The 13,206-nt window shown below is 37.0% G+C and overlaps 1 protein-coding gene across 15 annotated transcripts in view; it reads right to left on the reverse strand.

The window, feature by feature from the left end:
• The window catches only part of LOC106883429 (dixin), a 59,391-nt gene that overhangs the window by 19,535 nt on the left and 26,650 nt on the right, over positions 1–13,206 (reverse strand). For 13 of the 15 annotated variants that reach the window (XM_089338041.1, XM_014934433.3, XM_052974996.2 and 10 more), the window contains 3 exons: positions 3,309–3,438; positions 1,177–1,302; positions 250–392 (listed from right to left, as the gene is read on the reverse strand). In XM_089338041.1, the coding sequence (XP_089194167.1) occupies positions 250–392; positions 1,177–1,302; positions 3,309–3,438 (399 nt within the window). Of the gene's footprint in view, positions 1–249; positions 393–1,176; positions 1,303–3,308; positions 3,439–7,894; positions 8,038–13,206 lie in introns of those variants that run through there. The other 2 variants (XM_014934430.3, XM_014934437.3) reach the window with 2 other exon arrangements.

The following is a 13,206-nucleotide window of genomic DNA, read 5'->3' on the forward strand; positions in this document are numbered from 1 at the left end:
TTTGGTCATTCCAGGGCTATTGTAGAAGAGACACTTGCCCAAGGTACCACACAGTGGAACTGAATCCAAAGCCACATGGTTGGGAAGCAAGCTCCTCAACCACACAGACACACCTGAAAATTATTGCTGTTAATCACCATTCTGCTGTACACAGGTGCAAACATCAATAAAAATGACCGTTTTGTCTTATATGGTACATTTTTATGGAAAAACAGAAAAATATATTATGTAAAGGAAAGAAAAACTCACCTGTGCTATACTTGCTAAAGATCTCCCTCGGTTTGGAGAGATAACACCAGCTACAGATTGGTGCTTTACTGAATTAGGCTTAAAATGGGCTGCTAATGCCAGAATAAGGCGCATAATACACTTCAGGTTACCATCGACAATATCTTTAAAGAAAGAAAATAAATATGAAGAAAACAACATTGCAAAATAATATGAAATAAAAAGGGAATATAACATACAATGCAGAGAGCTCATACAGACAATGTTGACTCATCTAATGAACATTATGATGAAAAGGGTGAACAGCAATTGTTAGTTAATGGTGATATTTTAAATGATAATCTTTCTACTATAAACACAAGGCCTGAAATTTGTGGGTAGGGAAAGTAATTGATTACACTGACCGCAGTGCTTGGATGGTACTTATTTCATTGACACTGAAAGCATGAAAGACAAAGTCAACCTTGCTGGAATTTGAACTCAGAATGTAAAGACAGAGAAAATGCATAGCAGTATTTTGTCCAGTGTGCTAACAATTCTACCAACACACCACCTAAATAATAATATTAATAATTATAATAATAATAATAAGTCTAGCTACTACAGGCACAAGGCCTGAAATTTTGTGGGAGGGAGCTAGTTGATTACATTGACTCCAGTGCTCAACTGGTACTTATTTTATCAACCCCAAAAGAATGAAAGGCACAATCGACCTTGGGAGAGTTAAAAAGTAGTGCAAATAAAAATTGCATTACCTTCTGTCTCATCCTCATCCTTACTTCAAAACTAACAAAGTAAAAAGATAAGTTGGTCTATCTTACAGCAACATGACAAAGATGGCAAATATGTCTCTTAAAACTTAAAGTAATTTTTGTTGAATTATATCAATAAAATTGATTACTTTATGACATGAGTTATAAAAAAAGGAAATGTTGCTGTCATAATTACCACTTGCTTTCATTGGATGCATCCGGATGTGGTTAGCAGACATGAATTGTAAAACTCTCTCTACGTTTGCCTTCATCTCAGCATGGGTAGAGGGAACCATATGAACATTCTGTAGTTTTTCGCCACCTAAAATTTTGCATTAAAATATAAATTCAAATTAGAATTACTGCTCAGTTTCTCAAAAAAGAATAAAACAAAAAACAAAAAACATTGAATATTTGAAATTTGAAATATTTGACAACAAATAGGTATCTAAATCTGAAAAATTAAAGAGATTGACATGCTGAAAAATCTGAAAATCATTAGGTCAAAATTGAGACTATAATTATAATCATTTGATCCTCAAAGATTAAAAATAGAGATACCATGAATACCAGGCTGATGTGTGTGTCTGTGTGTGTATGTGTGAGCATGTGCATATGTGTGCACGTGTATATTAACGCTTATTCTTATGTCAAGTTATATCTAAAAACAATTTAACATTAAACTGGTGGATTACTTAACCTTTTTAGTAGCACACATCATCATCATCATCAGCATCATCATCATCATCAGCATCATCAGCATCATCTTGATTTAATGTACATAGATTGGACTGTTTCACAGGGGCTGACTAGGCAGAAGGCTGCCCCAGGCTTCACACTTTTGCAAGAGGAGGGACAGTGACATTGAATTTTTGGCTTGCTGACCTTCATCAGACTATCTGACAAAGGTGAACAAGCTAAGACTCAAAGTCACTGTCGCCCATCTCCTTGTAAAAGCTTAACACACACACATGGATGGACAGACGGACATGGACAGACACAGACAGACAGATAGATATCCTATACACGCATATATGTCACTTCAAATTATCCCAACTAAATGGGCTGATTATGCGACACAGGTATCGGCGATGGCTGTGATCTCACTTTACTTGCCGGGTCTTCTCAATCACAGGATATCTCCAAAGGTTTTGGTCTCTTGTCATTGCCTCTGTGAGGCCCAACATTCGAAAGTCGTGCTTCACTACTTCATCCCGTGTCTTATTTCTCTTTATGTGTATGAGGAGAGGGCAAAGTGTTGAAGTCAATTATATTCAATTAATAAATTGTAATATCTCTTGCTCCCTCTCTGTCTATCTGTGAGTCTATATTCTTGTACATGCACACATGTGTGTGTGTCTGTGTATGTATGTGCATGTGTCTTTGCTTCCACCATCAAAATGTACTATTGCCAAAACAGGTTCAATATCCAGTTAGCCATGCCAAATCACCAGTGTCCAAAACAACTGCTCTTAATCATTTCATTCCATGCTAACCTATCCAACTTGGTTCAGTAAGGAAATACTGATAGTGACAGTTATGCTACAGTCAACAGTAACAAAGCCTTGAACTATAATAACGATGATAGTCGCAGAATGAGCAAATAACAGAAGCAATCTAATTAGAAAATAATTCATTCTTAACTGAAATTCTTAATTGAAAATAAATAATAACAAATTTTTTATAATTTTACAAGAATCCTAAAAAAAATTCAAAATAACAGATAAGAGATATTCACTAATACTCCTAATATAAGCTCAATCAACTCATCTACTTAATTTTTATGATTTGAGTTTTTCACAGCCTTTGAATATCATCCTTAGAAAGGAAACTCTCTCTTTTACTCTTTTACTTGTTTCAGTCATTTTGATTGTGGCCATGCTGGAACACCGCCTTTAGCCGAGCAAATCGACCCCAGGACTTATTCTTTGGAAGCCTAGTACTTATTCTATCGGTCTCTTTTGCCGAACCATTAAGTTACAGGGACGTAAACACACCAGCATTGGTTGTCAAGCGATGTTGGGGGGGGGGGGACAAACACAGACACACAAACATATACACACACATACACACATATATATATACATATATACGACGGGCTTCTTTCAGTTTCCGTCTACCAAATCCACTCACAAGGCTTTGGTCGGCCCGAGGCTATAGTAGAAGACACTTGCCCAAGGTGCCACACAGTGGTAATGAACCCGAAATCATGTGGTTGGTAAGCAAGCTACTTACCACACAGCCACTCCTGCATATATAGTTTTGAGATACATAAATAATAACTATAAGATAATACAGTTTTACAAAATATATTCTGATCTCACTTACCAACCACTTCAATAAGATTGATGAGAGCAACACCATCTTTAACATCGTTCCTGAGATCTTCAATCTGGCGAGCTGATGGCCGTTTACGGAGCTGAGCATTAACCCAAGCTTCATATGCATGAAGCTGTTGCTAAAAAACAGAAGAAACAAAAACCTTCATTTAGAAAAATAAAACAGATGAACAATGAAACGTGTACTAAATAATAAACATAAATTACTTTAGATTTCAAATAACAGGAAATGCTTTACCAGTGGAAGTGATGGAATTCTATGGTTTGACCTAATTGAAGAAACAACAATTTAAACGAGTGAAACATATTAGTAGACACATTTATCAAGAACGTGAAGGTTTGGAGACACGTCTGAGTGATTAAATGAAAGTAGTAAATTACTGAAATATTTGTGTTGATATTTGAGCTAATCAAATGCAGGAAGAGACAATAACCAATGTAGAGGAACTAGTGCCATACAATCAAAGAAGGAGATATGCTGAAATCAAGAAAGAAGATACACTAATACACTGGTGAAATAAATAAGGAAGAATGATAAGAAAGAACAGAGAGAAAGAGTGTAATGATGTTTAGAAGAGGGGCTAAACTGATAGCATGAAGCGTGAATTTGTAGCAGGAAGTCAGATCCTGTATGTTCCTGATGATAATGATTTGGCATGACTGACTGGACAGACAACCTTGTTTTGGTGTTTTAGAGACAGTAGTTTTTGGCACTTGAGGCAAACACACACACACACATGCATGCATGTGCAGAAATATACACCTACAGTTAATAACCCACTAGATATAGTGGGTTGTGCCCCTGGACTGGTTCTTGTGCGGGTGGCACATGAGATGCACCATTTTGAGCGTGGCCATTGCCAGTACCGCCTGACTGGCTCCCGTAGGATTTTCGAGCGAGATCGTTGCCAGTGCCCCTGGACTGGCTCTTGTGCGGGTGGCACATAAAAGACACCATTTCGAGCGTGGCCGTTTTCGTGCGGGTGACACGTAAAAGCACCCACTACACTCTCTGAGTGGTTGGCGTTAGGAAGGGCATCCAGCTGTAGAAACTCTGCCAAATTAGACTGGAGCCTGGTGTTGCCATCCGGTTTCACCAGTCCTCAGTCAAATCGTCCAACCCATGCTAGCATGGAAAGCGGACGTTAAACGATGATGATGATGATGATGATGATATACCCAAACGAAATATTAAACATATGAGTGAGTGATTTAATGTAAGAAGAGTATTGGGAGTGTAGCGACAGGTAGGGTGAAGGAAGAATCACATTGTAACCAATGACAGCAACAATGAGAACATTGACAATGATTCATTTTATGAACTATGCAAAGGAGAACTCAATGAGTGTTAAAAAAGTGTGGTGATGTTAGTATTTATCTTGATTGTTTAAAAAGGCATTTATATTTCAATAAGCACTGTTGAAATAATTAAAAAAAAAAAACAACAATAAATAAGTTAAAGTGCTAAAACATAGGCTTGAGAAGAAAACAAAGTAGAGAATGAAGTTACCTTGTTCATAATATAAAAGTTTTGAAGATGTAAGTAATGACAATAATGTAATAAATAACTGTAAGATATGTCGTGTAAAGACATGTTCTGGTAAGAAAACAGGAACAAATAGCATTTTCTAAATAGTCTTTGTTTAGAACAAAAAATGTTTACAACCATGTTAGATTCTGTGAAGCTCTATAACTCCTGGATTAATTTTAAAGGAAGAAAAAATCTCTCATATCTTTGTATCTTCTAGAATACAGTAAGTGAAATCTTTGTGGATAGGAGTAATATGAAAGTAAGCAAATTTAGGCTAATTTCTTAGGTCTTTTCCATATAAAATAAAAGTTTAAAAATTAAGGGATCAACAGATCATGACTCGAACAAGAAAGAACCTAGAAATTGTGTTATTTCAGCCAATCAGAATTTTGTAACCTTAGTTGAAACTTTAAGCCTTGATTGTTTAAACTGGCTTTATTCAGCCCAAAATATTCTACCTGTTTTATGTTCAAACCAGCCTCTCATACTAACCATACAATGCCATTCTAATAATAAAGAAACACATCATCATTTAACGTCCGTTGTCCATGCTGGCATGGGTTGGATGGTTTGACCAGGGCTGGCAAGCTGCACCAGACTCTGATTTGGCAGGGTTTCTACAGCAGGATGCCCTTCCTAACACCAACTACTTTACAGAGTGTGCTGGGTGTTTTTACATGACACCACATGGGCACTTTTATGTGACACCACACAGGCACTTTTATGTGGCACTGTACGGGTGCTTTTACATGGCACTGCCACAAGTGGTTTACATCGCCAGGGTACGGGTCTTCTTGAGCATGACTAGGTGCCAGGTATTTTGGTCCTTTATCATCTCACCTGAAAGGTTCAGCTTCTTGAGGTCATTCTTCAGTATTGAAATCACTGAAATCTCAAAACTGTGAGATGATGCATGATTAATTCAAAACAATGTGAATGAATAAACATTACATTTGACAGAGTAATCTGAATGCTAAAGGGTTATGAGTGAGCCCTAGAAATGACTGCTCTGAACAACTCCTCTAAAAAAAGAACACTGGAAAATTGGAGAGATGTAAATAGCAAAATTTTATGAATCAAGTGAAGTTCTGATTCCTGAATAACTAAAAGGAAACTCTTTGCATAATAAAGCCATATACAAAAATAACTTTGTAGTCTATCCATAATGCAGGGTCAGATTAAGGAATTTCATTTTGAAATAAGAGGAGAGTTGATTCTTTGGTGAAAATGCATTCGTTTACCGAGTTTGGTTTAAATCGGCTCAATGGTTCCGGCACTATAGCCTGCTTTAAAGGCATTTTTGAGTTGGTTTTTCCCATGCTGTGCTCAAATGAAATGGAATTTGAAAAAAATAATAATGAAACGAAAAACCTTGGATAAGAATGCATAAGTATGTCAAGTTTGATCATAATCGGATGACTTTTTGGAAAAGTTGATAATTATCGATCGAGTTTTTGCGAAAACCGCACATTGATGGAAGCAGTTGTTATGACTAAAACATGCCTTGGAACATACCAAATGCATGTCTGAAATTTCAATTGAATTGGTTAGGTGAAACTTGAGTTATAAACCTTTGAACTTGCACACACACACACATACACAGACAGTTTCTGTTTTATATATATAGATAAAAACAACAACAACGACAATAATAATAATGGTTTAAAATTTTAGCACAGGGCCAGCAAGTTCCAGGGAAGGGGTAAGTCGATTGTATCAACCCTAGTGCTCCACTGGTGCTTGCTTTATTGATCCCACAAAAGGATGAAAGGCAAAGTCAACTTCAGCAGAATTTGGACGCAGAATGTGAAGATGGTTTGGGGTTCTATCCTACAGCACAGCATCTTGAGTAAGTTGTCTTCTACTGTAGAAGACACTCACTCACAAAACTGAGCTTTGAACTACCAAATTCACTCACAAGCCCAGTCGTGTGTGTGTGTGTGTGTGTGTAAGCAATTGGTATGTGTGAGTGAGTGAATGTGAGAGTGTGCATTGTATTTGTTTGAGTGCATCTGTGTGTTTATCTCTCTCTTGAACTTGTCTTTATGAGACTGCTTGCAACCAGCGTCTGTTTCTCATCTCTATTTTTAGTTATGTATTCAGCAAAATAGAAGCAGATAGAATAAGCAGCAGACTTTAAAATAAGTTACTGAGATTAATTTGATTGATTAAAAAAAAAAAGCCCTTCAAAATGGTTCTGCTGTATGGCTTTGATCCAATGACTGAAATCAGTAATATATTAGCAAATGCAACAGATTAAGACATTGCCATGGCTTTAAACAGGTATTCTGCAATGAAATGAATACACACACACACACATACATACATACATACACACACACACACACACAAACAAATGCCCATTCATGCTAGTATGAATTCATAATGGAAAAGCAGGAAAAGCTGGAACGGTAACTGCCTAAACTAGAATGTACACTTGAAAAATACAGCAATAATTTTGAACTTAACAATGGAAATATTTGATAAAAGAACATGAAAAACCAGTAACTTATAGCAACATATTGTAAAAATGTAATAAGAACACACACACACACACGTTTGTTTTTATGTTGCGTTATAATAAAAACAATTTTACATTGAGCTGAAAGATCACTCAATACTTTTAATACAGTACTTATCTATCATATTTTTACAAGACCGGTTAACAGTGACTTTGGAGTTTCAACCAGTTAGCCTTCATCAGATTTCATGAAAGATAGCAAGTCTAAACTTCAAAATCACTTTTACCACTCTTCTTGTAAAAGTATAATAAATCAAAGAAATTTGCTTCCCAACTTCATGGTTCTGGGTTCAGTCCAACTGTATGACACCTTGGGCAAGTGTCTTCTACTATAACTTCAGGCCAAACAAAGTCTCCTGGATGGATTTGGTAGACAGAAACTGAAAGAACCTATCATATGTGTATGTCTATGTATGTGCGTGTGTGCATGTTTGTGTCTCTTGTAAAATGTATGTTGCTGTTATACAAGCAACATTTTTCCAGTATTGTGCGAAAACATATCCGATGATGAGGAAACATTTACCTTGCTTGGAAACCGGAGAGGGCTGGCTTCAGGAAGGATATCCGGGAATAGAAAATCTGTCTCAATTAACTCCATTCGATGCATGCCAGCATGGAAAAGTGGACATATATATATGTATGTATGTATGTATGTGTGTGTGTATATATATATATATATATATATATATATATATATATATATATATATATATATATATACGAGCGTGAGAAAAGTATGTGATGTGTGTGTCAAATTGGTTTTAAAGTTTCTTTTTAAATGTAAATGAAATCCGCCTTCGTAATAGTTTCTAAATAGTCGTCCATTAGATATTCATACAACATAAACATACTACATAAGGGTACTGATATGATACAACTAATATTGATTACACTGGAATATACTTCCTTCTAGGACAAAATTTTGTCTGCCATATTATGGAGGAACACAGGGAGAAGTACGTAAACTACTAAGATATGAAATGCACTGAATAATTTCTAGATAGAAGAGCAGAAATAAACAAACAAATATTAATCCTTATAAAACAGGGATTATTTCACAGGCTGTCGTTTTAATATTAACCATAGTGCTAGGTACTGATTAAGCTTGTTGTGTTAGTATGCTATACCATAAATAATTATAAATAAGTATTAAGGAATCCGATCATATAACTACAAAGTGTTAACAACAGGCTGATGTAATTAATTAAAAATTACTGATGACTCCTCAGTGGTAAACAGATTTGACAACTAACTAATTGGTTTGTTCCTGAAGAGAACTAGTGACTATGGAATTATTTAGTATTAATAATAAGTGACATGGAATTATATCAAATACAAAAATATAGTTTACTAATACCCATTTTGAATCATGTAAATCACAAACATTGATTAGTATTAAGCAAAAAATATTTCAGAGATACAAATATCTTTTCATCTTTTACTTGATTCAGTCACTGGACTGCAGCCATGCTGGGGCAACACCTTAAATGGTTTTAGTAGAACAAATTTACACCGCAACTTGTTTTATTTTTTTTGCTCTTGTTTCTTTTATTTATTTAAGCCTGGTAGTAATTGTACTGATCTCTTATGTCAAACTGTTAAGTTATAGGGGACAAATACAAAGACAAACACACATAGGGGTTCATGTGGAACCATTAATTCCGGCACATTCTTTTCTCTCTCTCCCCATTTTTATCCTTCTCGTTCCTTTCTGTCGAAGAGCATAGGCTCGAAATGTCAAAGACTTTTCCATTTTTTCCCCAGTGTCAAACTAGTATGCCTGCTTGTTGTTCCCTCATCTGTCTCTGTCAACTGTTTTCTGTACATTTGAACCATATCATAATCCTCCTCCTCCTCATCATCACCATTTAACGTCCTTTGTTCATGCTAGCATGGGTTGGGCTGTTTGACCAGAGCTGGCATGCTGGAAGGCTGCACCAGACTCCAGTCTGATTTGGTATGGTTTCTATGACTGGATGCCCTTCCTAATGCAAACCACTTTACAGAGTGTTCTGGGTGCTGCTATGTAGCACCATACGAGTGCTTTTACATGATACCACACAGACACTTTTACAAGGCACCACAAAGGTGCTTTTACATGCCACCACCATGTATACAAAGACAAAAGTTACCTTCTGAGGCACAAGACCAGGTAAGGTTGTTTATGGAAGACCAGCAGTTGCTCAAGCATACCAGCCTCCCCACTCCATGCTGCCAATGTTATCCAAGGGAAAGGCAAAGGGGCCGATACAGCCTGGCACCTGTGACGTTGCAACTCATTTCTACAGCTGAGTGAACTGGAGCAACATGAAATAAAGTGTCTTGCTCAAGAACACAACACACAACCAGAAGGATCGATCTTCACACTTCTGCTGCAGGGTGCAGGTCTTCCTGAGTACAGCCAGACACCAAGTGTCTCAATCCTTTGTCATATATATATATGACAGGTGTCTTTCAGCTTCTGACTACCAGATCCACTCATAAGGTTTTAATTGGCCTGAGGGTGTAGGAGAAGACACTTGTCTAAGGTGCCACACGGTGGAACTGAACCTGGAATCACGTGATTGAGAAGTAAACTTCTCACAACATAGCTCCGCCTAATTTATAAAAATTTATTTACTAGCAATTACCGATAACATTTAAAATGAAATAAATAACAGAATGTCAATGTTAAATGAAACAAACTTGACAAACGAATAGGTAGATTATCAATAATTAAGTAGATTAGATTATTCATATATACAGGTGTGGTTATGTGGATAAGAAGCTTGCTTCTCAACTATGTGGTCTTGGGTTCAGTTTCACTGCACAACCCCTTGGGCAGGTGTTTTCTACTATAGCCCCAGGCCAACCAAAACCTTGTTACAGGATTTGGTAATTTGGCAGACAGAAACTGTGTGGAAGCCTGTCATGTGTGTGTGTGTGTGTGTGTGTGTGTGTGTGTGTGTGTGTGTGTGTGTGTGTGTGTGTGTGTGTGTGTTATTGTGTTTGTGTTGTGTTTTTCCCTCATCACTGCTTGACAATGGTGTTGGTTTGTTGACATCCATGTAACTTAGCATTTCTACAAAAGAGACCCGGCTTAAAAAATAAGTACTGGGGGCGATTTGTTCACCTAAACCCTTCAGAATGGTGCCTGCTCTAGCAAGTAAAAAGAACAATAAAAGGTATAAGGCTAAACATGTTGGGGGTCTTCTTTAATGAATTTCAATGATGAAAGAGAACAAGTATCTTGTAAGAAATCTTTCGATGAGTATTGACTTAAAATTAGCTCGGTGACGCTCGAGTCATTCACGGTATGTTTATGAGAAATCCTGGCAAAGACTGTAATGAATCAATAACTAATCATTAAAAAGATTTTTTGGAAGCTACCAAGGTTGTTAAGGAAAGGATAAAATGTGACAGACAAATTGTTGGAACACTGTGAGAGAGAGAGAGAGAGAGAATAATTAATGATAGATATAGTGAGTATTAGAGATAAGCTCCCAGCAGACTGAGCATGAATGAAGTTCTTGTTTTAATTCCTAACCTGTTTTCGTAGCAATTTGAATTTAGTTATGTCTGTAAGACAGACATAAACATTATTAATATTATATATTTTTACTAACCTATAAATGAGTAGTCATGTTCCTAGATAAGAAATCAATAATTAACAACAGGTTTTAACTACTGAACACTTGATAGTTTATTCATTAAAAAAAACCTCTTATTTTCATTAACTTTTAGTACACTCCACTTTAACAATGCCTGTGCCAGGTCCATGACAGAGCCAGCCATAATCCCTATACGAGTGAATAGTGAGTAAGAATAAGGTTGGTGTCACGTGACTGGCGAAATGAGCAGAGAAAGTGTAGGGTTGCGAGATCCTTTTAAACTTGTCGTGCTGAGATCTATTCAACTTCTCTGGTGATGGTGCCACAAGAAAATGCACCCAGTACACTTTGTAAACTGGTTGGCAATAGGAAGGGCATCCAACCATAGAAATCAAATGTACAAGCACCAGCATTTAGAAGCAGTAGCTCCCAATAAGAAATGATTCAGATGATGATGCAGCATCCAACCTGTGCCATCATGGAAAGCAGACATTAAATGATGATGATGATGACGGTGGTGGTGGTGGTGGACATGATAGTGATGGTGTTGAAGATGAGTTTTATTCACTTCTAACTATAATAAAATGGTGCTCTTACTCATACAGTAGTAGTTGTACAACTAACTGTACATGCAAGATATGTGAGTATATGCATATTAATGTGTGGATGGATGGATGGATGGACAGACAGATAGATAGATAGATAGATATGTATATATGTACATATGTTTCTTTAAATTAAGTCACTTCAAAAAAATGAAGCCAGTATGCTCCTCAGGATGGGTAATGTCAGAGTGTATATATGACAGGGTATAAGTGATTTGAGAGAAAAACTGGGTATACAGGGCATCAGATGTAGCGTGCAAGAGAGAAGGCTACGCTGGTATGGTCATGTAATACATATGAATGAAGACAGCTGCATCAAGAGGTGCTGATTTCTAATTGTGGTGGGAACTTCTGGAAGGGGTAGATCCAGGAAGACATGGGACAAAGTGGTGAGAAAGAATCTTCAGATGTTGGGCCTCACAAAAGGGATGACAGGGGACTGAAACTCCTGGCAGCTTGCTGTACTTGAGAAGACACCTCAAGTTAAGTAAAATCATGGTTGTCCTTGCATACAGGTATGTCTCCTGCAACCCTCTTCAGCTGAGCATTCCTAATCTTGCAGGCTTGTGGGTACTGGTGCCATGTAAAAAGCACCTGTACCTACGTCACATAAAAACACCTGTGCCACTGCTGTGTAAGTGTACCCAGTACACTCTGTAAAGTGGTTGTCATTATGAATGGCATCCAGCCAGAGAAACCATGCCAAAACACATGGAGCCTGAGTACCTCTTCAGCTGATCAGCTCTTATTGAGCTGTCCAACCCATGCCAGCATGGAAAACAGATGTTAAATAATGATGATGATGATGATTATGATAATACTCATATGGCATAGATGTATGAATAAGTAGTTTGTTTTGGAATCACATGGTTAGGGGTTAGGTCCTATAGCTTGGATAATCCTCTACTATAAGTGCAAGTTGAACAATATCTTGTAAGTGAAACTGAAAACGAAAGCAACCTGTTGTATATGTGTGTGCACATGAGTTTGTGTGTTTACATGAGTGAGTTACTATTTCCCCTCATTTTCACGTGTTTGCTGATTGTAAACAAATACCTCTCTGTCCATACAAACAGCGTTGATTACTTGCGGTTCACAGCAAAAGCATGTCTGAGCTTCTTGACATGTCTTGCAATCTTTGTAAATAAAAACCTCATACATTTCTTTTTAATTTCATACATAACCACATTCAAATTCTTCACTTCTTAATATACTGAAGGATTTAAGCAACAAGCCGGAAGAATCATTACCACACCAGAAAAAAAAAAAAAAAAAAGCTTAGCAACATTTCTTCTGACTTAATGTTCTGAATTTAAATTTTGCTGAGGTCAACATTGTCTTTCATCCTTTCAGGATTGGTAAAATAAGTACCAGTTGAATACTGGGGTCAATGTAATCGATTTACTCTCTCCTCTGAAATTGCTGGCCTTGTGCCAAAATTTGAAACCAATATACAGAAGGGTTATAGTGAATGTGAAGTTGCATGTCTCAGTGATTAGAGCGTTGGGCTCACAATCATGAGGTAGAGAGTTCGATTCCCAGACTGAGCTGTGTTGTGTTCTTGAGCAAGACACTTTATTTTATGTTCACTCCAGTTCACTTGGCTGTAGAAATGAGTTGCAACATCACTGGTGCCAAGC

The sequence above is a fragment of the Octopus bimaculoides genome, chromosome 20 (assembly GCF_046866305.1).
Source record: "Octopus bimaculoides isolate indiv1 chromosome 20, ASM4686630v1, whole genome shotgun sequence".
In the NCBI taxonomy this organism is placed as follows: domain Eukaryota; kingdom Metazoa; phylum Mollusca; class Cephalopoda; order Octopoda; family Octopodidae; genus Octopus; species Octopus bimaculoides.